The 25,883-nt window shown below is 39.4% G+C and overlaps 1 protein-coding gene across 23 annotated transcripts in view; it reads left to right on the top strand.

The window, feature by feature from the left end:
- ABLIM1 (actin binding LIM protein 1) overlaps window positions 1-25,883 on the top strand; it is a 202,499-nt gene that overhangs the window by 114,579 nt on the left and 62,037 nt on the right. For all 23 annotated transcript variants that reach the window (XM_027692212.1, XM_027692204.1, XM_027692211.1 and 20 more), the window contains 2 exons: window positions 10,709-10,835; window positions 11,993-12,086. In XM_027692212.1, the coding sequence (XP_027548013.1) occupies window positions 10,709-10,835; window positions 11,993-12,086 (221 nt within the window). The remainder of the gene's footprint in view (window positions 1-10,708; window positions 10,836-11,992; window positions 12,087-25,883) is intronic.

Consider the following 25,883-nt stretch of genomic DNA (forward strand, 5'->3'; position numbering starts at 1 on the left):
CTCTCATGATTTTTATTAGCATTAGCGTGTTGAACAGAGGCAACTAGACTGACCACATTAACAGATTACCCTCTTTGATACAAAACAGAAAAGGACAAACATACAAAACAGTAACATGAAATCTCCAGAGGGAGATAAAATGCCCTCCATTAGGGCATTTTATCAGTGAATTCTCATCGAGGCAGCTGGTAAATGAACTGATGCAGACATTTGAATATAAAATTCTGTAGTTTAGTCAGACCTTCATTTTTAAGAAGTACCACACTGGCTTGCATTTCTTCTTGCAATGCACAAGATGTGTCTTAAAAAGTGCATCTGAGAGCAGAGCAGCCATACAGAGATCCACACACTGGAGACAGGCACGTGAGGTGGTGCCAGTGGTCTGTGCTGGTGGAACTTGAGCCAGCAGTCCTCTGGCTCAGGCATCATCTTTGAAATCCTGAAGAGACACAGTTTAATACATTTCCCTCTTCCTCAAACAGAGATTTTTTTTTTTCCTTTAGGCATTTCACTTCACTATTTTCAGCATAAGCACTTCAGTAATAAGTGTGTTACATTACCTCTACCTGAGGTTGAGCCCTTTCTCTGTTGGTTCCTTATCTGGGTGCTGGTACGGAAGTTTTAGTTATATTTTTATTATCTTTTTGCTGAAAGGATGGGCCTTTTTAGTGATGTGCATGAACTAGTTAAGAAATTGCATTTCAAATGAAAAGTGAGCTTTCTAAAAGGATAGGACAAACCTCCTTATCCAAAAGAAACTGGAGCATTACAATCACCTAGCAGGAGTTTTTATTTGAAAAAGTCACCTTTAAAATGGTGGCACAGGCTTTCAGAGTTGTTTCTTCTTCAGTGAAATAGATACTTGTGTCCTGTGCATGCAGAGGTACCCAGTGATGGTACTGTTTGGAAAGAAGAACAGGGAAGATATTTCAACTTCCCTTTCTTTGTAACAGTCTCTCCTGTGAGTTAATATCATTACATTATAGCCAAGGCGTGGACCAGAGTTTTCAAACTGGCCCGTGTTACATGTGCATGAATAATCTTTGGTGCAGCTGTTCCCCAACCAGCCGGTGTCCACGTGGGGATTTCACATTTCTGTTTTGTATGTTTGTCCTTGTCTGTTTTGTACATTATGTTCTGGTTCAAAGAATGTCAGTTCTTTGGGACAAATGCTTTCATGCCTATCAGTACAGAGTCTAACAGAGTTCGATTCTGGCTCGCAACTGGGGTTCTTTGCTCTATTGTGATATAAATAATTAGCTTAATGCTTGACTTGGGGACCCCTGGTGGCCTAGTGGTTAGCATGCAGGACTCTCACTGCTGCGACCACGGGTTCGAATCCCAAGTCCCCCGGGCAGATGGTAGCTCGTTAGCCCTGTGAGGCCATCCATCTATGAGAAGGTCACTCTAAACAAACCTACGTCCTGAGGACCTCACTGCCATTGTCCAAGCTTGCTTGGCCCCGGCAGATGAACCTTAGGATTAAAGGGTGGGCTCAGTTCAGCGCAGGCTGTGTCTCACCTAAAAAATCCATTGCGCAGGCTGGAAAGGTAAAAGACCTTTCCCCAAATCTTCGTTCGCGAAGACTGGCCATTAATGCTTGACGAACCTGTGGGAGAAAGATATCTTTGTTAATTATTCAATAGCCGTATCTCTTCAAAAAAGATGAAATTGGTAAAGCTCCCAGTAAATATCTGAAACTCCCAACAAGGTTTCTGGTAATAATGAAGTAGAACAGAGCCAACATACCATACCTGTTGAAGGTGGGCAGGAAAAAAATAGGAGTCATCTTTTACCCACTACCCAGAAAGTGGCAGAAAAGTGAGGTTGTTTTTGAAACAGCAGAGCATCAAAATGGAGAAGAAGCAAATTTACTTTGCAGTCCTCCTTTAAAGGCTCTCTAATTCCTAATGCAGTTCTGTATTCAGGACATAACTGTCCTTTCATTAGATAAAAATATAGAAGATCGTTGTCAGCATTCAGAAATAATGTCAGAGCTGATTTATAAGCATCACAGATATCTCCATTAGAAATTAGCTAAAATGGATACAAAATTCCTTTTAATCATAGCTCTTGGAAAAGGTCTGCAGCTTGGATTTGTAACTGTTCAGCCACATATGACTCATTTTTCGATATTTTGTTCTTTAGCCCTTTTTTCCTGAGCTGTCTGAAAACTCCTTCAATTCCATAGGGAAGACTTCAAAAGTGAAGGGGAAAGTTGGCTGGCTGTTTGTAAGCAAGCTATCTGCAGTGATTTTTGGCTTTAAAGGGTATTGAGCAACATCCAACACATGATTTTGAGCTTATTCTTAGGAAATATTCTACAGTTTCACTCTGTGTCAAAGCTACATAGTGTATAGGTATTGTACAAGTACTTGGCACAGATGTAGATGGGCTTTGTCTGTGAGACACTGAGCTCAATTTTGCCTTAAGGGATATGCACCCACAATATCCATAAACTTCAGTGAATGCCTTGGGGAACTTAGACAGGCCCAACAGTTTCGAGTGTGAACATGCTTTTTTAAAATTTTAAATTTTTAAAATCCTGTGTATAATTTTGAACTTTAAGGGTTTCATATTTTCTTTATGCTGTAACATGAAGATTTTCTCATTTTATTCTTGGCTTATCTGCTAAAGATACAGAGGCACTTACGTATCTCTGTGGCATTCAAGCCTGTGTTTAGGTACTGGAGATTCAGTTGAGGTTTTTGTGAACTTGACAGAAGGGGCTCATGTTGTCCTATACTACTTTTTTTTTTTAATTTACCATAGAATGAAGTCATAACACAGACATCGTTATGGATTGATTTCAAACACTGCAATTTAAATCATTGATTTTAATTATGGTTTGTTTAAGAACCCAGGAAACCTTGATTAGATTGACTGATTTTAACCTTGGTTTAGATTTAGATTTTTAATTATAAAATACTACTTGATAAACATGAGGAAACTTCATATCTGTACACACATAAATTAATATAGCTCTGCATAAATTCATCATATTCTTTAACATCTGTATTTTTCCCTAACAACTACTTTTGCTCATGATTTATGTCAAGTTGTATTTGAATGAAAGTTGAAATTTTATTTAGAATGCATAAAGTATCATTGTGGATTTTTTTAAATTTTAGAAACTGTCTGAAATCTGCTAGACACATGAAACATAAATGAATTAAAATATATTTTAATTCTGGAACTGATGATTTTTCAAGGTTCTGTAGCTTATAGAACTATTTCCTTAAAAATTTGACTAGTGGTAGATCTTATCATACCTGATTTTTCTCAGAGATAGGAAAAGGAAGTTTTTTTCATCAGGTGATGAAAGCAAGTTTATTCTCTGTGTTTTCAGAGACCATTTGGATTTTTAACTTTGATTTAATTAAAATTAAGATTTTAAATTCTGATTTTAGATTAAATCCTTTATTTTTTTCAGTATCACTATTTAATTCTCCTTACTTTAATCTAAATTTGATTGTAATAACCTTGCAGGACAACTACATTTATGATTTAATACATTGAGCATACAGTGGGTCTAAAATTTTACCGTGCCCCCCTTTTTAAGAATAAAAGAAGCAAATCAACATGCATGACGTGATATAAAGTTCAGAGAAATGATGCAAACCCAAGCACAGTTCCTTTCTGGCAAAAGCTATTGGATTGTGCCTAAGAATATGCAGCTCTTCCAATGACACTGGGCCATTTGTATGATTGTTCCAAGATGAATTATTCTTTTGAAGAATGTCTGCAATTTTTGAGGCATTTTCATCATTTGAATTGCTTTCTTGGATTAATTTTAGTCCTCACTTATGTTTCCTAACAATGGCTAAATTACTCAAGTGGCCTCCATTTGCTCAGTTATTCCTTACTTTACAAGGACTGGTATCTTCACTGCTGCTTTATAAAATGCCTTAGATCCTTCTCTGGAGGTGTAGCAGCTTTGTTAAAGACTAACTTCTGGGTGATAGAGCAGCAACTGTATTGAGAATATAGTTGTGACAGGGCAGGAAGTTTCTGATTTACAAGTCGTCTTTCAGAAAATTCCTTCTCAAAAATTACTGGTTTTCAGGAAGGTGTTTTCAGTCCAGTTTGCCTGTTTCTTTCGTTTGCTTTTGTGTTACATGTGAATTGGGCAGAAACAATTGTGAATAGACCACACAAGTGTACTAAATAAGTATCAGTTCTTATTTGTCCAAGTGTAACCTCAGCTTGAACTTGGAAATCAAAACATGCCAGTCTCTTTAGCTTTCACCAGAGGAGTGCTAATCAAAAGCTAATTCCAAAGAAAGTTCTGGGGGAGGTGCAAGGAATTGGTCAGTAAATGGGTGTTACATGAGGAGGCATCACTAGCTTGGAAAACACAACTAGAGAGGAGATCACAAGAGATAAGAGTATCTGGGAATTGTCATGTCCAGAAAGCCTGCCAGGTAGTAAGTCAGGAATCAGAGGTCACTTAAAAAGAATGTGAAAAGTGAATTAGCTGTTAGCTAGACCTTGGTTTGCCATGGGTTATCAGGGGGCATAAAAACCTTCCTAAAAGTTGTCATAAGTTTCATTCCTATTTTTGGAGGGTTGTACCCTGTTGGAATTGCTTGTTTGCCAAGAGTAACAATTGAAAATTATCCAAAATAGTCTACAGATGAAGAGACACAATGTGCTGCCCATGAGCTGGGTATTAAACAATAAGCTCTGAGCTAACGGAGTAATTCCCTCGAGGTACTGTGAGTTGGAATCGTGACTTTGAATTCAGCTGGAATTACCCGAGTACTGAAGTGTGGTAAAAGAAATGGCAGGGTAAACAGCTCAGATGTACCTGGCCATTGTTTATCCTTCAGAGTAGTTTTACAGCTGAGGATCTGCACGTGCTAAGCTGGGAAAATACCCCAAAATTTCATCTTCCTTTTCTAGGACAATTAAAAGCTCTTCTCTTAGATAGTTTGTAGCACATTTGCTTTCTTCCTCCTCTTGTTTAATTCACCATTTTGTTTTCCATTCAGACACCTGTATGAAAGATTGGGTTGAAGAAGGGACTGGGATTGATGTTATGCAAGAAGGCCAACTTGGTGGTTTGTTTCTTGCAGGGACAGTTTGCAGGAGTAAGAGGTTAGAAGGTCAATTGGTTTGGCCTCCTTTGGGAAGGAGGTGTAGAAAGATGTGGAAATAGGGGAAGTATCCTTTCCTTTTCCTTTGTAGAAGACTAACACAAATGCTTACATCAATACTGAGGGGAAAAATGAAAAACTCCTCTGATAAAATTATGTCAGGTTACAAAACTGAAGTTGGGGAAAAGCATTCATCTTTCTGAATCACCTTAAATTAAATCAGATGATGAAAGAGCAATTTACAGAAATCACAGAATCACAGAATCTATTACGTTGGAAAATACCTTTGAGATCATCGAGTCCAACCTGTGACCCAACACCACCATATCAACCAGACCATGGCACTGAGTGCCATGTCCAGTCTTTCCTTAAATGCCTCCAGAGACAGTGACTCCACTGCTTCCCTGGGCAGGCCATTCCAAAATCTAATCACCCTTTCTGTGAAGAAATTCTTCCTAATGTCCAAACTAACTCCCCCTCTGGCACAGCTTAGGTCATCAGTAAAGATATTAAACAGAACTGGGCCCAACACTGAACCCTGAGGGACACCACTAGTGACTGGTCTAATGATACATCCAAGATGTATATTAGCCTATTTCTTAAAAAGGCAAGTCAAGGGCACTCAGGTGGCTACAGGAAACTGTGCTGCAAGCACAGGTTGCCAGTTCATGCCATTGTGATTTCTTTCCATATTTAATCAACTAAAATAATTTTATTTTCTTTAACAATTTGTTTTAAAAATATCAGTTTTTCCCAACTTGCCATTTATAATAAGCTGTCAAAGCTATACTCCACTTCCCATGGGAAATTTATTTCCCTTCATTGTATGCACCCAGCCTCTTATTGTTAGATTTCATGAGTACAAGGCTGCCCGCGTGGGTTTGTTTTGCCTTCAGCAAAAAGGGTTGTAGTGAATTTGTCTGAAAAACATTTCCCATCCTTGCACTGGCAAAGAGGAGGGGGTTGGCAGCAGATTTATTGAGTTACATACTCAGATTTAAATCCTGCATGTAAAATTCCCAATATTGTGTGTCCTTCTCTGATTTCCAGAACTCATCACTGTCCTGATGTCTAAATGGTTATGCTTTAAACTTTGAAAACATTTATCATACTGTACACATAGTGAGTTTGTATTTTTAGCTTTGACAGAAATATCTTGATGATCTGGAAAAGCCTGCATGATATCATTGAACCTTTTAATTTTAAAACAAGGCTTTAGAAGGCATTGCCTGATCTGTGGTTAAAGGGTGACTGAGGAAAAACTCTGCTCTTCCTACCTCTATGAGAAATTATAATTGCACAACCTTCAAATTGCCACAGAAGAATTATTGGGATATAAGTTGTTTTTCAAGGTGATTAGGAGCTATTTATAATTAGAGATTTCTTGGCCTTGACTCCAGTGATATTTGCCTCTTTCATCATTTCCAAATCACTCACTCTAGGTCCAGCCAGGTTTGGCAATGTATTTATGTATAACTCCAATGAAAACTTGTTGTTCCTTTTAGAAATTAAAATAATAATAAAAATCCCCCCCAATTCTGCCCTGCTTTACCTGTTTCAGAGCATAAGCCTGGTGGTGTTATCTTTATAAAACTAATGTATTTGTGTTTTATAGGGAGGGGAAATAGTTACAAAAAGAGTGTAATAAGAGTACAAAATACGAATGACTCGTAGGGGTTGTGGCAGCTTCAGCCTTTATCTAGACATGTGCTACTAATGGCCATGAGGATTGCAAGGAACTTTTTGGTGACTCAATTATTCATCATTAAGTCAGACTGCTATTAGCTCTGTTCACAGGGCTGACCCTGCGTGGAGCAGAGTTGGTGAAATCATTCACGTGACTTTGCATAACCATGTTCGTTAGGACAAAACAGGTAGAGATGATTTCTCTTTCATAAATTATGTGGGGTGAGCAGAGAATGTGGGATAAAGATACATTTGCTATTAAATTTTCAAAACTATCCAAATGGGAGTGGGTAAAACCCTATGCTGTATGCTGTGTGCTGTGTCAGCTCTGAGCCCACCTGTGCACTATTGGCTGAGAGCAGGGGAGGGAGGCAAAGGCAGACAATCCACTGCTTAATTTAGACAGTGACGAATGGGTTGCTGTGCAGGATGCTTCACTCCTGGATGTCTGGGGTGATGCAGATGCTAAAAAGGGAAACACATTTTCTCATATCTTTACAAACAAGGTGTCATGGGTGGCAGCTCACCCTGGCCTGCATCTTTTTAGTGAGGCCACTTAAGATGATTGGAGGGTGGCAATCTTAATCATTCATCATGTTATAGTGCCGTACCTGTTCCCCCCACTTTTCCATGCTTTTGGGCTGGCTGACTCCACACCACAGCCATTTTGTCCAGGCATTTGCTTTTGTACCTGGACACGTCAAATATGACAGATATAAGTGCATAGAGGAACTGTGCTGCTCACTTTGCATTTTAACCAGTACGCTGCACTTTCCACCTCCTCCTCTTCGTTATCTCAGCACAGCTGAATACACGGATGTGCAAGGAATGGAGTAGGGAAGAATCCAGGTTATATGGCAAAAAGAAAACACAAGAAAGCTCAAGGTCAAGGGGTGCAGTCTGTTAGACCCAGGTATGAAGCCAGAAAGAACCATGGTGGGAACCATTGTACAAAATTTCAGGAAGGGTTTTCAGATTTTTTTAGTCTGCTCTGGCATATGGTTGGGGACCACTATTTTTACCTCATGGCCTTTTTATTTGCAGCATGTGCTGGTTATAGGTTAGACTGATGCAGATTGTGCTGAATGTGATACTGAGATCCTGCCTGCATGCACTGTGTGCTGATGACATCCAGCCAAAGGCTTAAATGTGCCTCATGCAGGCCTGAGATCATAATAGCTTTTATTTGTAGAATTTGGATGAACAAATGGTCTTTTCTTAGCCCAGCCCAGCCCTATTTCCTTTCTATTTTAGGAGATAATGATAATTGCTAGCTTTTCATGTATATACCCAACAGTTTTTCCAGAATTAAGATCAGGTTTATTTAAAAGCCATCTCAGCCTAATATGACAGAAATGGGCTATTAGTTTACTTTGATTCTAGACATTCAATGTGTCTGTCATATTAGCAGAATGGAAATTATGTTAATTTTCTTTTGCAAAACACTTCAAGGAACCCAGAAAGAGTAAGTAGATGTCATTGTTGCTAAAGAATAATAAAAAGATGTTACCAACCCCTTGTATTAAACATGAGCACAAGATTAAGTTTGGTGCTCAGACTTACTGTGCCTTTGGCTTACAAAGAAGCAATTAAGCACAGGTACTTCATAGGTCCCTACTTCCTCCATGTAAGTGGTTTTGGCATCACTAAAGATCAAGATACTGGGCTAGGTAGACCTTTTGTGTAAGGCAGGTTTTCTATTCTCATTGCCTCAGAAATTCAGTTAGAAAATGAAGTGCTTTAAAAATCTCTTTATTGATTCCATTTTTGAGGAATTTCAGCTTCACGGAAGCTTTTTGGATAAAAATGAAAAAAAGCACAGACAATATAGCAGATTTTTTGAGGGAATATGTAACAGGGAATGTATCACAGTTTGGCAGGACCCCAGGTCAGGGCTGTGGAAGCTGGCACACTAGGAAGAAGCACTAGTGCTTGGAAGCTGAGAAATGGGTGCTGTTTTTAAAACTGCAGTTCAGCATCCACTGACACTGAGGAAAGATCTCATTTGCTGTCACAGTTGAAGACACGGTGCATGCTTTAGATTTAGCAGAAGAAAATGTGGGCTGGAAGGGACCTCGAGAGGTCACGTAGTATCCTCCCAAAACCAAAGCCAAGAGCAGTGTACCAAAGCCACCCTGACACGTGTTTGTCCCTTCCTCACCCCTATGGTGGAAATTCCAGAGCCTCCCTTAGTGACCTGTTCCAGCCTTTGCTGTCATTACAGGATGGCATGGAGCCTTGAGCTGTCACAGCAGAGCAGAGGGATCCATTACATGGTGTCACTCCTTGTCATTTCATGATTTCAATTTGTAACATATGTCCTCTAGAGAAAAGTCCTGGTATTAGGACATCTCAGGGTTGCTTTTCAAGTCCAAGTCACGTCAACAGTCTGTGACTCGCATTTTATCACAAGATACCACGGTGCTTAGTCCCCTTCCCTTCTTTTTTTAGGGGATTTGAGAAGAAAAAGAATGCTGATAGAAAGAGGGACATGTTGCAAATAATGACCTGGATAGCAGGAATGTGCAGCATATATTTGGGGCTCTCTTGGCCCATTATCCAACAAACAAAAGTCAGGCCCTGTAGTCAAAAGGACTGACTCTCCTCTCTTTACAAGTTGTGATAATAAAACTTAGACTTGCCCTTTTGCAAGGCATGGGGTTGCCTGGGCCATAAATCCATGAGGAAATGAAGGTTTTCAGGCTGTACCTCTTCAGTCAGCTTGAGCCAGTGGAGTCAGGATGATCTTCTCCCTCCTGCCTGGGCTTTAAAGGCTCTGTTCTATTTTTCTCCATTCGTTGCCATTTGTTGATATTTCAGGCATGTAGAGAGGAACCAAAGGAACACTGAGTTTGGGGATAATAAAATATGGAAAATCCCTTGTTCCAGGCTGTCTCCTGTGTGGCTTCCATGTGTGCCTCAGCTGATGGGCATTCCCTTTCTGCTTCACTGGGCTTCCAGGCCTTCCCCTCCCTCGGTCCCTCTGTCCCCTGAGGCTGGGCACAGAAGCTGTAGCACAACCCTTGCAGTTCAGTGCTGTCTGCTACATCAGTCTCTTCAAATCTTACCATGTGCTGGATTGCCCCTTAGTAGGAAATCTCTGAGTATCTTACATTTGAGTGGAAAGGAATGGAAGCTTGGGGCTGAGCCAGAGATTTCTCATGTAACGTGAGATATTGTGACATCCTCTGGGACAGAGGGCATTCAGTGCTCCTGGCTTCAGGTTTGCATTCTACCATCAAAGAGACCTTCAGAATTGCAGTGAAAACTGAGTGTTGACTACCAGGGTAGTACCAAAATTCCTGAGCAAGAGTCCTTTATGCCGATTAGAGATCATGAGAACTTCAGTTACCCACACCTGCAGGTGGAAGACGATATGCCCTTCCATGCAGCCTTCACTGCTGTCATATGGCTGTCACCCGTGCCTTGGGTCCTCCCTGGTAAAAGATCTCTCCTCTGTTCCTGGCTGAGATGTGCCACCGCCCCTGAGCTGGGCAGACACGTGGGGCTCTGCTGCCACCACACGGGGACATGCAGCATCCTGGTGCTCACTCGGGCCCCATTCAGCAGTCAGGATCTTGCTAAAAGCAAAATGACAAACAAACAGATTGCTTTAGAAGATGGGAATTTTTTGCAGTAATGATTTTTGTAGTTTGTTCCTAACAAAATCTAAAGTCTGTACAGTGCTTGCCAGGCAGTCTTTGAACCATAAACAGCATGAAAGACAGAAGAGATACTTTCCCTCTTCTACTGAGTATGACTGAATCTTTATACAGAACCTAGGAACGGTTTGAGGAAAGAAAGATGTACGTTTGCTGTGTAGTTCTCCCCTTTGGTTACCAAGTGTTGTGGTGGGTGGGTGGTTAATGAGGGTTAATGAACCAAGTAGCTGACAACAAATGCATCTGTTTGTTTATTTGCAGATTGTGCTGGCTGTGGAAGAGACATAAAAAATGGGCAAGCATTGCTAGCTCTGGATAAGCAGTGGCACCTGGGGTGCTTTAAGTGCAAGGCCTGTGGGAAGGTCCTAACCGGGGAATACATCAGCAAGTGAGTAGCCTCTGCACCTCTTCTGAACTCGTGGTACGAGCTGCAAACAGAGAAGAGTTTGCAGCAAAGTTCACCTTTTGGAATCCTGTTTTGACCTCCTTTCTATATGCACCAAAATCTTTGTTGTCAGTGAGAGCTGAGTTGGGAAAGAAACTGCCAAGCGGAACTGAAAGGTGATGTTGAATGATAGCAGTCTATATTTAAAACCAGTATGAAAGGGGGTATATCTCCATGTTCCTGCAGAGGATTAGGTGGATTGCTGCATATGTTTTCTGTATTCGCCAGATAAAGTGTTGTGCCGTTTTGCTTTTCAACACATGATTTTGAGGAAAAAAAGTAGGAACCTGTCCGCTTCTTACCTTTGCTAGAAAATAGGAGTAACCTTGCTGATGTGATTGACCTGACACTGTATTTCTCATCTCCATATAAGAAACTAATGAAAAGGGTTTTGAGCGGAAGAAAGTACAGAGAAAGAGAGTGGGGAAAAGTGGTATAATAATAAAATAGAGGGAATGAAGATACAGTCTCTTTCTCCCCTTCAAGCATATAACAAGAGAAGAAATAAGGAAACAATATGTTTCACAAACCTGTCATTCAGCTGTGTATACTATTTAATAAAAAGTAGTGTTTGTAATTTCTCAAAAAAAAAGTTTGGCATCTGAGAAATACTCCGAAGCTGACTAGTGTTTCCACTTTTACTTAATGGTCCATGTTCATACTAAAAAAATACATGACCTTACACTTAAAAGTAGTTGCTTATAGCCTTGCAAACTGCCAAAGATTATTTTTTTTCTGAACAAAAACTACCTGCCTATGATAAAGACTGTGATCTCCTCTCATCCCCACAGACATAGTCCCACTGATTCCCTATAATTGCACCTGTAGGTGTAGAGAGTCTGCTCTAAATAATGAGATTTATTTTAGTGGTTTGTACTGGATGCCTTTTCTTGATGAGAATTTAAGGAATAATTCTAAGAGGCACTAATGAGAAAGTTTTGGGTTTTTTTATTTCTAATACAAACTGTTTGTCTTGAACTCTTTCCATTTGCTTGTTGCTGTGTGTAGGAGTTCCAGACTGAAGACAAAGCAAGAGTGTAAGTTACACTGTAAGCAGTTTATTAAAAGGTTGTTTGTAATTTGTGGATTTTCTTTTTCAGAGATGGTGCTCCTTATTGTGAAAAGGACTACCAAGTGCTTTTTGGAGTCAAGTGTGAAGCATGTCACCAGTTCATTACTGGGAAAGTCTTAGAGGTAGGTGTTTTGTAAACTAGAGTTTAAGAATTGGGCCATGTCCCATTATGTCCTCATGCAACTGCAGAGAATACAAAAATTCTCATAGGAAAGGTTTTTCAGCTGATTTTAGAGCAAAGTTGCTTATTTTGAGAGTGGTTTAGTTTTGCAGTCATCAGGAAAAGTATGTGATATAGAATTACTTGCACTAGTTTCTATGGATCTTTGGTTTCTAATTTTTTCTTTTCATGGTGATCTGCAAAGTCTGCAGATCAAATTGCACTACTTTATTCTGTGTCAGATATGATATATTTATAGGAATAATTTGAGAACTGGAAACGTATTTGGCAACCATAAGTATCCTGAAGCTTGCAACATGAGATTTACACATGATCTGAATGATGAAGAGAAGGTGAGAGGGAGAAATGTGCTGGAGAGGTAAATTATATGTTCAGAAATGAGAAGGCAGAAGCCATCTGAACCACCTCTTTTGTTGACTCTTATTTGGAGTCCTCAATGTTCTTATTGAAACCAGTCAAATCTTTTTAGAGATGTTTATCTTTCATTTTTGGTGCTGATCTTCATCTCCCATGGCTGTCATAAGTCCCCTTTGAGCTGGAATCCTTGAACTTTGCATGATCCCCGTGTCATTACTGAAATGTTTAAGAGGCCAAAATGCAGAGGACCTTCCTTCTCACCTTGTCACTGAGATATGAGGAGCAAAACTGTTATCTTTTCCCTGTAGGAAACTCTGTTCAATGAGCTTTGAGCTCAGGTCTGGAGCTGGGCTGTATGTTTTTCAGTGAATAACTGAAAATAAACCTGAAAATGTTACAAAAAATAAAAGCAGCTGGAATTAGCTAGTGAATGTGTGTTACAGGTTCTCTTCTTTGTGTCCCATCTACTACAGACAGAAGTCTGCATCAGCCCTCATATGAGAATTTTCAGGTTGTACATAAAGTGGTTTAGTTCTGGAGGTCTCTGTGGTACAGTATTCAGAATATTAACCGGCCACCAATGAGATCCTCAGAACACGTGTGAACACCTGATGCATTTGTCACTGTATCTACTAGAAGGAGTACAGTTCTTTCATTAGCCAGTCTTAGTCTGCCTTCTTTGCAATGTGTATCCAATTCCTTTGGAGACCCATACAGATAATTAGTGAGAACAGCCTGAGTTTTCTCTCGAGTAGGAAGACATGTTTCTGGCTTTCTTCTTCTGCCCTGCTACCATCTGTTTATCTATTCCTGTCTGCTGATGAGTTTTGCAATTTAGTGTCATGTATTGGTGACACCATAGCTGCATTCCAGTGCAGGAAGCACTGCAGGAGAGAAGGAATTGGATTTGTGAGATTGGGAAACATAGAATAATTTAAAAATAATTCTAAAAATATTTTAAGTGTTTTAAGATAGGTGCTCTAACCTACAAGCAGCACAACCTATTGAGAGGCATGGAGATGGAAATTATAAAAGAGAAGGTTATTGGAGTCTGTGGAAAGCTGGGAAAAAAGAAGCTATTTCTATCTGGAGCCCTTTGTGTAGTAGATGTGAATATGGCAAGGTTGCACTGATGTTACTCTTCCTAGCATCAGTGAGGAAGAAGGCTAGATCTTTGACGGGATCATCAGAACTGGATAGATTAAGGAAAGATTAGTTCAACTGAGCTAGAACTTGGCTGTCCATGATACTCTAAGCTGAAGTTCAGGTTTTCAGAGGTGTCGTGTCCTGGGCAGAACCTTGATGCAGTCATTTTGGCCCCAAGGTTAGTTTCTCACTCCGTAGTTCTTACTCTTCTGATGGCTGTTTATTAGCAGAAGATGAGACAACATTTTGCTGCAGCAATGAAACATGTCCAGCCTCTTGTGTCTACCTGTTTTAAGAGTCAAAATCAGATTAAAAAAGATAAAGATTTTTCCATTTGACATAGTCCCTGCAGAATCAGAATTTGTTGAGGAATAAGAAACAGACCCTTTGAATGTCTTGTCAATAATGGAAACGTTATTTCTGGTGGAAACATAGGTTCTGTTTAGACTAGAAATTTTATTTGAATATTTGTGGCTTTCACTGATTATCAGAGACATAACCCAAAATACTGCAGCAGAGGGCAGCAGTGGTTCTCAGTATGTAACTAAGCCCAAACTCCTCTAAGACCTTACAGCTCTTGAAAACTAACTGTTGTCTGAAACGTGTAGGTTGGGCAAGTCCTTAGAAATTTTCACCAAAAAAATTAGTGTTGTGTGTTCAGGGAGGCTATTCAGACTGTGGCTTAACTGCATTACAGTATGTATTAGCAGCCTGGATAGTCCATGATTAGTGTTCTCTATTAGGGAATGCAGATGCAGGAGAGACATCGAAATACTTTATGTCCTTAAGTGGTGCTTGAAAGTTTGGAAGACAGCTAACATTCAATAATCAGAGGAGTTTTATCAGAACTGTAGGCTAGTTTCTTGGCTCATGACTGTCGGAGATGCACAGTTCCAAAGGGGCAGGATTAATGCCTCTAAATAGGACTAAAATAAGTCAAAACTTAGCATGAGAAAATCCTGTGTCAGCACACTTTTTTTCCCCTTTGGGCAAAAAAAGTTAGTCTAAAGGATGGGGTCAGAGCATGACATAAATCCTCTGGTAATAATGGAGATGAGGGATTGGAAGCAGCCACGGGGCCACAGAAGATAGTTCACAGAACAGGATGCCACAGTTCAGGGAGGGCTTCAGTCCTGTTTGAGGCAGGACAATTAACAATCTTCTTGTACAGGAAATCATCCACAACCTTTCAGTACACCTGAAGTTTTAATTTAGATGAAGATTGAGAACCTCCCAGGAGGATTACTGGCTTCCCTCTTTGTTTTCTTTGGCAATGTTCCTTTGGCAAATTTGAGGATTTTTGATGATTTGTATCATGCAGGTTGTCTCTTGTCCTGCTGTTTCCCTATTGGGAAGGAAACCACATTCTGGGTATGAAGTAGCACATTTATAGGAATTGTCTACGTAGAGGTTATGACTGCCCAGCCCAAGTTATACCTACTAACATACAGTAAGAAAAAAAACTTAAAGCACTTTGTATTTTTCCTTTGTTAATAAAAATAGTTGTAGTAAATGTCCTGCAGTAAATATATTGATCATCATATTCAATTTTGTCAATAAAATAATTCATTATATCAGAAGCAGAGTATACTATCTCATCATCTTCATCCAAAGAAATTATTAGAAGAGATTGGATGGAAATATCTGGTACATTGTATAAACTTCCCTCTAATGGATCAGAAGTGATTAGCAGTAAGCAGTTGTAGTACGGCTTTATTTTCTGCTTATTCTTATTACATCTAAGACAGCCTGTAGAAAAACTGAAGGGAAATGAAAGCATGAAATTTAGCTATGGATTCACAGAGGGTGGTGCTGTCTATTTTACTGGTAAAATACTACTTCTTTTTAATTTAAAGAGAAGTTGAGATTTTTGAAACACTTCAGACTTGCAGCTGCTGCTCATTTTGTCCCTCAGGATGTCTTTAGCACTTCTGAAAAATCAGGCTTTCAGTCTCCTACAATGAGCAGCCAGCAAGAGAGAGACACACTCCTGATGTGGACCTAAGAGTCTTCATCTCAGAAGCAGCTGTGCTGTGCCCCTGGTCAGCACCTCAGCAAAGCCTGTCAAAAAGGCCAAGGTTTGGGCTCAAACCTTTAGATTCAAGCCTTGAGAGGATGGACTCCCTCCAGCCACTCTGTAGAGGTGATCCCTCTGCTCAGTTAAGAACTGCATTACTAGAAAGAGAGTACTTATTTTGCTAATATTTACAAATCATGGAAGAATGCTTTTTTTTTTTTTTCTGGGACATAGATCTAACAACTTTCAATAGCCATGAAAATACACAAGAAAAATAACATGTGCATTTAAGTCAGCTCAGATATTTCTGATGTAATATTTGGCACGTAACTTTCTGTGACAAATAGTCACAGACGACAGATAAGAGCATGGCAACAAAATAAATGTGGTAAGCATCCAATGAGAAATAGATATTGCAACTTTCTTGAGCATACTGGATACTTTAATACTTGAGTGTTTCAGGAAGTGTTGTCAAGGGAACAGAGATCAGTGTTCTTCCTTGTATTTCTCCATCAGAAAGGAATCTTTAGTTATGAAAAATTACTCATTTCCCATTAACTGGTGAAAAACATTTTTAGCAGGCAGTAACAGCATAGTGAGAGTGAGGACTTCTACACACACTTTTCACTAAGCTTTGGCTTGCATAGCTTCCGGGCTTGCCCTTTGAAAGGTGTCTATCTAATCATAATCCTGCAAATTTCTGTGTAGATGTGCAACTCCACAAATCTAAGTAAACGTCAGCATGTATTTAGCCGTTTGAAAGATGTTGGCCTAAATAATTTTTGTCTAATGTAGTTTTCATGCACAATATAACTACTCCTCCAGGGCTTAATTCAAAATAATTTAAATCATTGAGAAGCTTCCCATTGACTTAAAAAAATGGTGGATCATGCCTATATCCATGATTTCATCTTTGTTTATCTAAAGTGTTTTACAAAACTTCTAAGTCGAATTCTTTTAGTTCTGCAGAACAAAGACATGAGGCCAGAAACAGGTAGATATTTTGCATGAAATCAAATAGAAAGTTTGAGAATAAGATTGAGGTCTTACAATTTTCACTTTTTTTTGGCTGTAACTGATATGAACAGGATTTGATCTCATAATCTAGAGACAGAGATGTATATATCTGCTCTCAAATCCCTCAGCCATTTTGCTACATTACCCATTTATTTTTATTATGCTATCTACTTAATATTAATTGGCAAAGAAAAAGCCATTGTGCGATTTCTCCTATCTGTGCATAGCTCTAGTTCCTGTTCTGAGGGGCTGCTACCTGCCCTGGGTTTGCTTCCTGTGCACTGTTGAAACTTGCACCTCGCCGTGTAAGCAGTGGCACGGCGCCATTTTCACAGATGGACCTGAAAAGAGAAATGCCAGGGCACCAGGAGGTTCCCTTGATTTCAGCCAGCAAGGTCAAGTCAAGTTCTCAGTATGTTTGTGACACTGTAATTTATGCTGAGCTTCTCCTGATTTTAAAGAGGAGTAGTAATTTAAGATGTGGTACTTAACATGAAGGAGGTTTAGTACTTGTAGATACTGTTACTTTAATTACCAGAATTTTGAGATGCCTCATCTGTGCTGGGACTAACTCTGAAAGATGTCAATTCTGACACACCTTGACTTCTGAAGTTAGAAGGAAATAACAATAAATGTGGGAGGGAAAAACCAAACAAATGGCAAAAGCTGCTACATTTGTCTAAGAAAATTGGATCCATATTTAAGAGGCAAAGCATGTGAGCCAGAAGTCCCTATCAGTTTCTTCAAGTGTTGTTTTCAGAGCTAGATTTAGAAACCTGTGCTGTGAGGGATTCATAGAAGTTTCTGCTTATTTTTACCATGTGAACGAGTCTGTTTCCAAATAAGTAAATAAATGGCAGATGGCAGAACAACCTTGCTGGTTCCCATACGAACTGTAAATGATTTATTTGAACCATGTTGTTCAACTGTTGCTTTCTGACAACATTTACCCATACTAGCAGCTTTGCTCCTGTGAGTATTAGCATTCAGATGCTTCAGTTGATTGGCTTTCAAGGAAACTCAGTACCCTGTATGTTTAAGTCATCTATTTTAGGAAGACTTAGGCTCATAGCTCACCTGAAAACATCAACCTTCTCTGCAAAGAGTACAGAATTTAGTTAGGTACCTCAGTACAGTCATGCATCTGGTCTGGGTTCTTAGAACACTTTCTAGATAGAGGAGCTATGTAGAGAATCTCTTAAAACAAACAGAGATTAATTTCAATTCCATTCAGAAAGGTTAAATGAAAGACTAGCATATATTCTTCTGCTGAATGAAGCATTTAGCAAAACTGTTTTCATAGCAGTTACGCAGGAAGTGTCACAAAATATGTCATTTACTGGATTTTAATGATGCAACTTGTACTGGTAATACAGGTTGACGTGAACGAAAATTCTAAACACTTTTATAAATGAAGAAATTAATGAACTGAACAAAGACTGTTGGTAGGATGGATACAAACAGGTTTGGTGGTATGTTTAAGCTGTAGTAAAATAATATCCCTGAAAAATGTATTACCATTCTGTTTTCATAGCACTGGGTGTCTACTGGTTTGGGTGTCTTATAGACTTGGGAGAGACTTTGCTTGCAACCAGTATCTCTTGGTTGTCATCCTCATTGTTATCCATTGTCATCCTCACACACTGTAATAATCCAGGGGAAAAGGCCACAAAGCATATGAGAAGCAGCAGTGGAGCTTAGTGCATGTTTTGTTAGTTCTGTGATTTGCTTTGTGTTTAATTTTACTGCTGTTAGAATAAATGAGAAAACATGACCATGTTGCTTGAACATCCCAGGTAAATGATAAGAAAAAGCAGAAGCACATGCTGTGGTCATTTGCCCTCTTAGTCAGCATTTACTGCAGAGCACAGGACCTTTTCAATTGTGGAAATTACCTGTGACAGATCAGATAGGGTCAGTGCACAGGGCCCATTGAAAACTCATAAAATGTTCCTAGGGTGTATCTGAAGCGTGATCTCGCTCCAAAATGTGCAAACTGGATAATATGATACATGTACCAGTGTGAGAAGTGGCCCCAGCACCCTGCCTGTCTTGGTCTGAATTGGGCTAGAATACAATCTCACTGTAACTGTTTCTGACAAAACTAGATTAACACTCAGGAGGCTGTATAAATTCTTCAGAAGCTGTGGAAGTAATATTTAATAACTTCTAGAGAAAGAGAGCACTGAGTTCATACTCAGCAGATGCCTCTCCCCAAGGGAAAAATGTTCTGAACTGTGTCAACAACATCAAACAGTGACACACAAAAGTGATGAGAAATGGTCCTGCCCCTGCCTGGGCTGGTGTTCTTCCCCCTTTTCCTTTTTCAGAATGGGATGGCCGAATTGCTGCCCGAGTGGGTTTAACGTGCAGGGAGGGTTATTTTCTTGTTTTGGTGGGTGTGTGCAGGAGAGGCTGAGTAGGAGCAGAGGAGGAGTGAGGCTCAGGACTGGGTGCAGCTACAGGCACTTCTCTGTGAGCTGGTTCGGTGAGCACGCACACCAGCTGCACCGCGCTCTGCTGGGGCTCGACTCTGAACGGAGGTGGAGGAATTCTGCCCACTGGGCTGAGGAGGGAATGGACTTGGATTGAAAAATTATTGTCAGAAGGTAAACGCCTTCCTGTGAAATTGGATATGAACTGGAAGGGGTCATGGCTTTCTGGGGGGAGGAGAGGGGAGTGCAGCTTTGTGATGTGACTGAATAGCAGCCAGTGAGATCATAATAGGGTACTTGTACTTTTGTTCCTGTGCACCAGAAGGATTTTTTTAAAATTAGATAAAGAGAGTGCAGCTTACATGTTTTTTAAATGCCAGGAAGAGAGGAGAATGGTACAGAGCTTGGGCTGTTTCTGATTGCAACTGATTGCTGATATATGGAGAAACAACATGATCCTCTCTCTTAAAGAATTCTTGATATAGTTTCCTGGCTTTTTTTATCACTTTGCAGACCTGTTGCATAGAAATTAGGTTAGTGTTTGTTTCCAGTTTCCCTGCCTGTTTGCTGAGAAAGCTGTTTTATCAGTCAATGTAGAAAGCTGATTTTTTTTTTTAATCTAATGTGGGGTTTGTTTGCATAAAAATGGGGAAATGTTTAATAATAACTCAGGATATGGGTGAGTGGTTCAGACAGGTTGTCTGTGTAGTTGAGTAGCAGCATAGATTTAAATTCATTTTAGACTACCCTTCCCTGATGAAAAATATGCTACTGTAATTGCCAAGAACACCACACCATGCACAAGATCAAAAATCTAGAATAAATATACTTCTAGAAAAATAATGTAAGTCACTTGATATAAAAATCCAACAGGATTTTTGTGATTTTTCCCCTCCACCTCCATCAAAACATTGAATTTGGCAGGAGGGGTATCTGTAGTTGGGAAAGACCTGATATATACAAAAGAGTATCTGAAGTTGACAGAGCCCTAACAGAAGTTCAGTTGCTATGGCAGCATAATCACAAGGCATTAACTTCTCAGCAGTGGTTTGGAAACCATCCTTCAGTCAATTTGAACATCAGTAGGAAGGGGAGGAATGTTAAGAGGATGTAGAGATGGTGAATAATAAGAGCAAGTTGTAACAAGTAATTTGAAAAAATAACCTATTAAAACTTCCTTATTGCCACAAAGGGATTTGTGAAATCTTGCAGGTGCTTATAAAATTATGGCTTATCTCTATAAATTGCTTTTGTGACCACAGTGCTGCTGATTAGGATCTGTATTTCCTAGCAAAGCATCATTAGTGTCTACCTTTCTGATTTATATATTCTCTGGTGTGTTTCTTGCACTAAACATTACTGAAAAACTTCAGCAGACTAATCAAAATTCTTTAAAAATTACATTTCAGTAGCGCCATTTATAGTAGCATAAAGTTTCTTGCCACCATAAACAGCATTTGTGATATATAGCCATTGCATGTATTCCAGTAACACACAACAGACACTTTAAACAAGTAGCTTTTTCATGTCTTAAAGGTGCACAGAACACATACCAGTTTTTAGGAGAAGAGTAACTTAACCTGGATGAAGTTATTGTTCATGTTACATAGCTGTATTAAGAATTGCTTGGTTGTCACTGCAGAACGCATCTTGTTCTGCTCTTGGATCAGACTACTTCAGGGAAAACATAATACTCTATTTTTATTTAGTAGTCCACATTGCTTCATCTGCCCATCTTCTAAAACTTTGCATTGTGCTGGTGCTACCTGCCACAATCACCCACAACAGAGATATAAAACTAATAATGATCCCTGCACCAAAGAATTTAGGCTAAAACCAGAAGTTCCTCCAGCATCATAGTCTCACTGGCAGTTGGGATGTGGTGATAGGGGAATGTGACAGTGCACTCTGCAGCAATATGAAATTATTTCAGCCAGTTACCTTTCGTTCTTTTTGCAGGATTGTGATTTTTCATTTTTAAGTCCCGCTTTAAGTCTTCCTATGAGTGAAGAGTTTGCGACTGACTTTTAGAAGACCAGGATAGGACTTAGACTATATCCCATAAAAAGTAATTGTAGGGAAGAATGCAGCAATAACATGTTTGAAACCTGAGAAGTGGAGAAGAGCCTGTTGGGGCAAGTCTGTAGCTGTCACCTGCTTTTAACAGGCTACATCCTGGTATTGTGCCCAGTGTGTGCTCTGTGAGGACTCAGTCCCTTCCCTCTTTTATCTGCTTCATTAGGGTGCTTTCCTGGGGAAGAAAACAAAAACAAAACAAAAAAAGAAAGAAAAACAAATACAAACCCAAAAGATATGTTTGGAATCTGCAGGGGCTTTGAAGTCCACAGAATTAACACCTGTCTTTGCTGAGCAGGTGTTTTACGACTGAAGAAATATGATCAAATGAGTATTTTATGGGTGATTAAATGTTTGAAATGACCACCTGGAGCACAAGATGGGTAGATTTTAATTACATGTTCATGCTACATTAGAAAATCATCCAGGTCTAATAGTTCTTTGGATAGATACCTGGGATGAATGACATTTATTACAAGCCTTTCTCTTTTTAAGAGGGAAAATAGCACACAGCAAGAGATGCACCTTTTCATCACCAGTAACATAGATACTCCAGCATTTAAACTATCTGTGAAATTAGCCTGGGATTTTTTGTGGTTTGCAGAGGTCACTGAAATGAGTGTCATAAATCATTTGAATATAAGTCGAAATGGTAAGAAATTGACTTTTACAAGTAGGATTTGGAGAGAGATATTTTTTATGCATGAAGATGGATTTACTGTTGCTTAGAGTACTACTTTAGAGTAGTACTTTACTTCTGTAGAGTAGTTGTATCTTGGCTGGAAAATGCTTTTTTTTCCTAGCAATGAGGCAGTAAAAAACTTTAAGAAGATATATCTCACCATCACTCTTGAACTACTGCTCATTAGGCAAAATCATAGAGACCCTTTACTCACTTGAAAACCAAATGGCAGCAAATATTGTTATATATCCATTTCTGCTTTATGTCCACCAGCTCTTTCCTGGTCATCACTACAGTAATAATGTTGGAATGTTTTTTCTGTGGTAACTAGAAATCTTGATTTTTATATGGAGCTGAAGAAGACAGAGTAGGGAGAAAAATCCCTGGGTCTTGGCTCTGAAAAACATACTCTGATGGGATATTCATACCAGCAAGGATTCAGAAATGTACTTGTATAGTTTTGCAGCTGTAATGGGAAATCACGTGTATCAGCAATTAGAATACTGACAAATAGGACAAAAAAAAGGACTTCTGCCAAAAAGAAAAGACTCTGCTTTTAGTATAGCATGTGTTGGTGGTCTGACATGTATTCAAAGTTGTTCTGTTTGAAAAAGAAGCAAGTATTTTTCTGCACTACCTATCCACTGGTTACTTTGATGGCCTTTGTTATTTCCATTTAAATTTAGTGTAACGTAAACTTTTTGGCCAGAATTACAAAATGAGGATTCCTGAGAAGTGTCTGGATGTAGTCAAATCCAGGCTCATAACTGATATGGGTGACTCTGGAGTGACTGGGAAGAAAAATACAACCTTTCCTAGGTTGTCATCTGCTGTTTGTTGTGATCTGTTGTTGGAAGAGGTTTCTGAAGGTAGCAGGTAGCACTGCAGTTAATTAGGGATAAAACTTGTTCTGTAGACTTTTTAAAGCATTACCAGAGCAGACTAGTTAGAATAGGATCAGTTTGCTACAAGGGCTCTAGTCATTGATAGGAAAAATATCCCCTGCCCAATTCACACATAAGATGTTCCCGTTAGAATAATCTGTGAGTCTACCATGTACAAACTAACATAAATTGGGTGTTGCATGTCTGCTTTGTTTCTTACAGGCTACTTTTGTTTTCTGTTCTCTGGTTATTTGCTGTGGATGTACTGTCTCTGACCTCACACTTAGTTCCTTTCTCCCCTCCTTTGGCCCTTGCAGCTTTTATTTCTCTGTTGTTTTTGGGACACTCCCTCTGAAGTGAGTGCAAATACCGGAATGGAGCCCAAACTTTGCTAAATTGCATGCCAAGGCTTGCACATCCTGAAACATCCCTCTGACAGACAAGTGGAAAGATAGTTCTGCGTGAGATGAACAAGAAAATTGGCTACAGTTATTTAGATCTAGTGCTGTGCTACATGGAGGTCTAGCCGGGCTGGAGTCTGAGAATTTGAGTTCTCTGCTTGGCTCTGCTGCAAGCATTAGTTTGATCCAGAGTGAGTTGCTTAATCCCCAAGCTCTCACTTGCTTAACCAGTTAGAAAGTGCTTTGCACTTGCCCACTCAATTGGTTAGCAAGAGTTTTGTCTAGTGTCACATTGGGCTCTTTTCCCAACCTTCCCCATACCACAGAGCCCTGTCACAGTGCTGGGCTATCAGGGTCAGTAGCAATTTTGGTGCTAATGCAGCATATGCAACCCCCGAACTTCTGGCCTTGCACTTGAACTGTCTCAGTGAACCACAAACCAGATCAACCAAAGCTGCCTTGTCACCACAAAGCCCCTGCTAGAGCAGGAATTTTGCTGCTTGGCCAGGACATGTCTCAGTGAACTGATTTAACTCAATTGGAAATTTTTCCAGTGTAACCTGTGCTCCCTAGGAGGTGCCTGATGTATGTGTAAAAGCTTCTCTCTGTGTAATGCCCATTGTAATAGATAAAGGTCAGAAGCACTGCTGAAGTCATCTTGCTTGACCTTCTCTTTTCAAAATTGTAGCACTTTTCCCTAGAAACCAAATTAAAGCTTATCCTTTGGTAAATTATCCTATCATGAAGGCTGCAGAGTGATTATAAGGCCAAAAGTTTTCCCTCTTGCTGCTTAAATTACCCTTGCTTTTTAGAAACTTCACCTTATTTTGAGGTTAAATTCGTCTAATTTCAGCTTTTTGATGATGTCACACTGTTTTCATTGGGATTGAAAAGCTCATGCTCTTTCCTGCTCTTACCTCCCTTCTCTGCTTTTAATCGCCTGTCACTGTGATCTACTCACCTCTGAAGCCTTTCCCTGAATAGTGATTTGACTCTGAGTCCTTCAGGACCCAGGCTCACGTTGTGTTGATGCTTCTCCACTGAACTCTCTCCTGTAAATCCACACATAGGCACTCTCAACTGATGTTGCAATGGTGACGTTGCAGTATCTGTAGTCAAAAGCAAAACTATTTTTTTGCTTTTCTTTCATATTCTTTGTATACATTAAATGATCAGAAGACCCAGCCCTTTCAGGTACTCCGAGAGCATTTTCTGGAAGGGTATTAACAGTTTTCCCCAGTGGCCTCTATCAGTTGCTGTTGCCCACAACAGGGCCCTCAGTCTCACAGGGTCCTGCTTTCTCGGTTTGCAGGCATTTTAGGTACGACTGCTAAAACATACTTGCTTGGTTTAGATACCTTAAACAAGCATTGCCTTTGAGTCATCAGCAGACTTACCAGGAAAGGTTTTTTTATTCTAGTCTTGGCCAGCAGTACCTCATGCTGTGGGTGGAAGGAAGTAAGCGCTGAGGTATCTGGCTCAGCAGAGTCTCCCCTGCTAGCAGAGCCATCTGTCAGAGAACTGTCTAGCTATAGTTTTCTTGAGACTCTTTGAGTTCAAATTATGCAGGTCTCCTAATTTGTGAATCTGGACTCATGGCGAACACCATTTTAAAAAGATCTTGCTCAATAAATATTATCAAACAGAAAAATATATATCTTTTGGCATCATCAAATACAGACCCTAAAGATACATGTCCTGAATGCTCTTGCCTTTTCTGTGTCGTCTTTCATCATTTTTCATCTACAGCTCACATGGAATCTTAGCCTGATCTGTGGGGTTCTGGGGTTTTTGCACATCATGTTTTAATAAAGATTTTTATTATCTTTAAGTATACTGTTCCTAGTTGTTTCGTTGGTAAATTTAGATTTCTTATTTGTTATATTTATTTATAATTTAACAACTTAGTCATTGCCTTTTTAAAAAAAATTTAGCATTATGGCATTTCTTATGATTTTTCTGTGCATCAGATATATGGACCATGATAATTTTTTTGTTTCTATTTTAGAACACAGAATTTGGGACATTCAGCAGGGTGTCTTAAAAATTGCTGGGTTTTTCCTTTTATGGTTACTTTAAGATCTAGGAATATGTTGGGTTTTTTTCAAATTCCACATGCATGTATAATTATATATGCATATCCACCACTGCTCTTTATTTCTGTTTGTCTATATATGCAAACAAATCATGACCAGAGTGGAGATAATTGCTAATATTTAGAATTGGTGAAAAGTTTTTTATGTTAGGATGAGGTCTAGTGTTTATTACCTGCTGTCAGGTGCAAAACTTTCTGATTTATTGTATACTTCTGTTGTTTTGGGTTTTTTTTTAAAATATAGAGAAGGTTTGTTATGGACTTCTCTAGCTAAATTTCAGCAGGTTGAAGTCAGCTATAGTTCTAGTGACTGAGAAGGTTCTTTCTAATGAAATAAACTAGTAATACCTTGAAAGACTAGTAGTCGTTGTTCAAGTTCCTTCCCATGGTTTTGGAGCTCCTGTTGCATCACTACAAATACAGCTGCAGTTAATGAGATCTGCTCATGCACATATATCAAGCTCTGTGTTAGAAGCCCAGCCAGAGGAACTGGTTGAGGGACTAACAGTCACTTCATGCAGAGAGTTAAAAGAAGAAACAAGGTTGTGCCTCACTCTTGAACTCATATTCCTGATAACTCAGTGGTCATGTTATCACCCAATGAAAGAAAGCGTGAAGACAACTTGGA

The sequence above is a fragment of the Neopelma chrysocephalum genome, unplaced genomic scaffold (genome assembly GCF_003984885.1).
Source record: "Neopelma chrysocephalum unplaced genomic scaffold, ASM398488v2 Primary Assembly neopelma1_85, whole genome shotgun sequence".
Classification (NCBI taxonomy): Eukaryota; Metazoa; Chordata; class Aves; order Passeriformes; family Pipridae; genus Neopelma; species Neopelma chrysocephalum.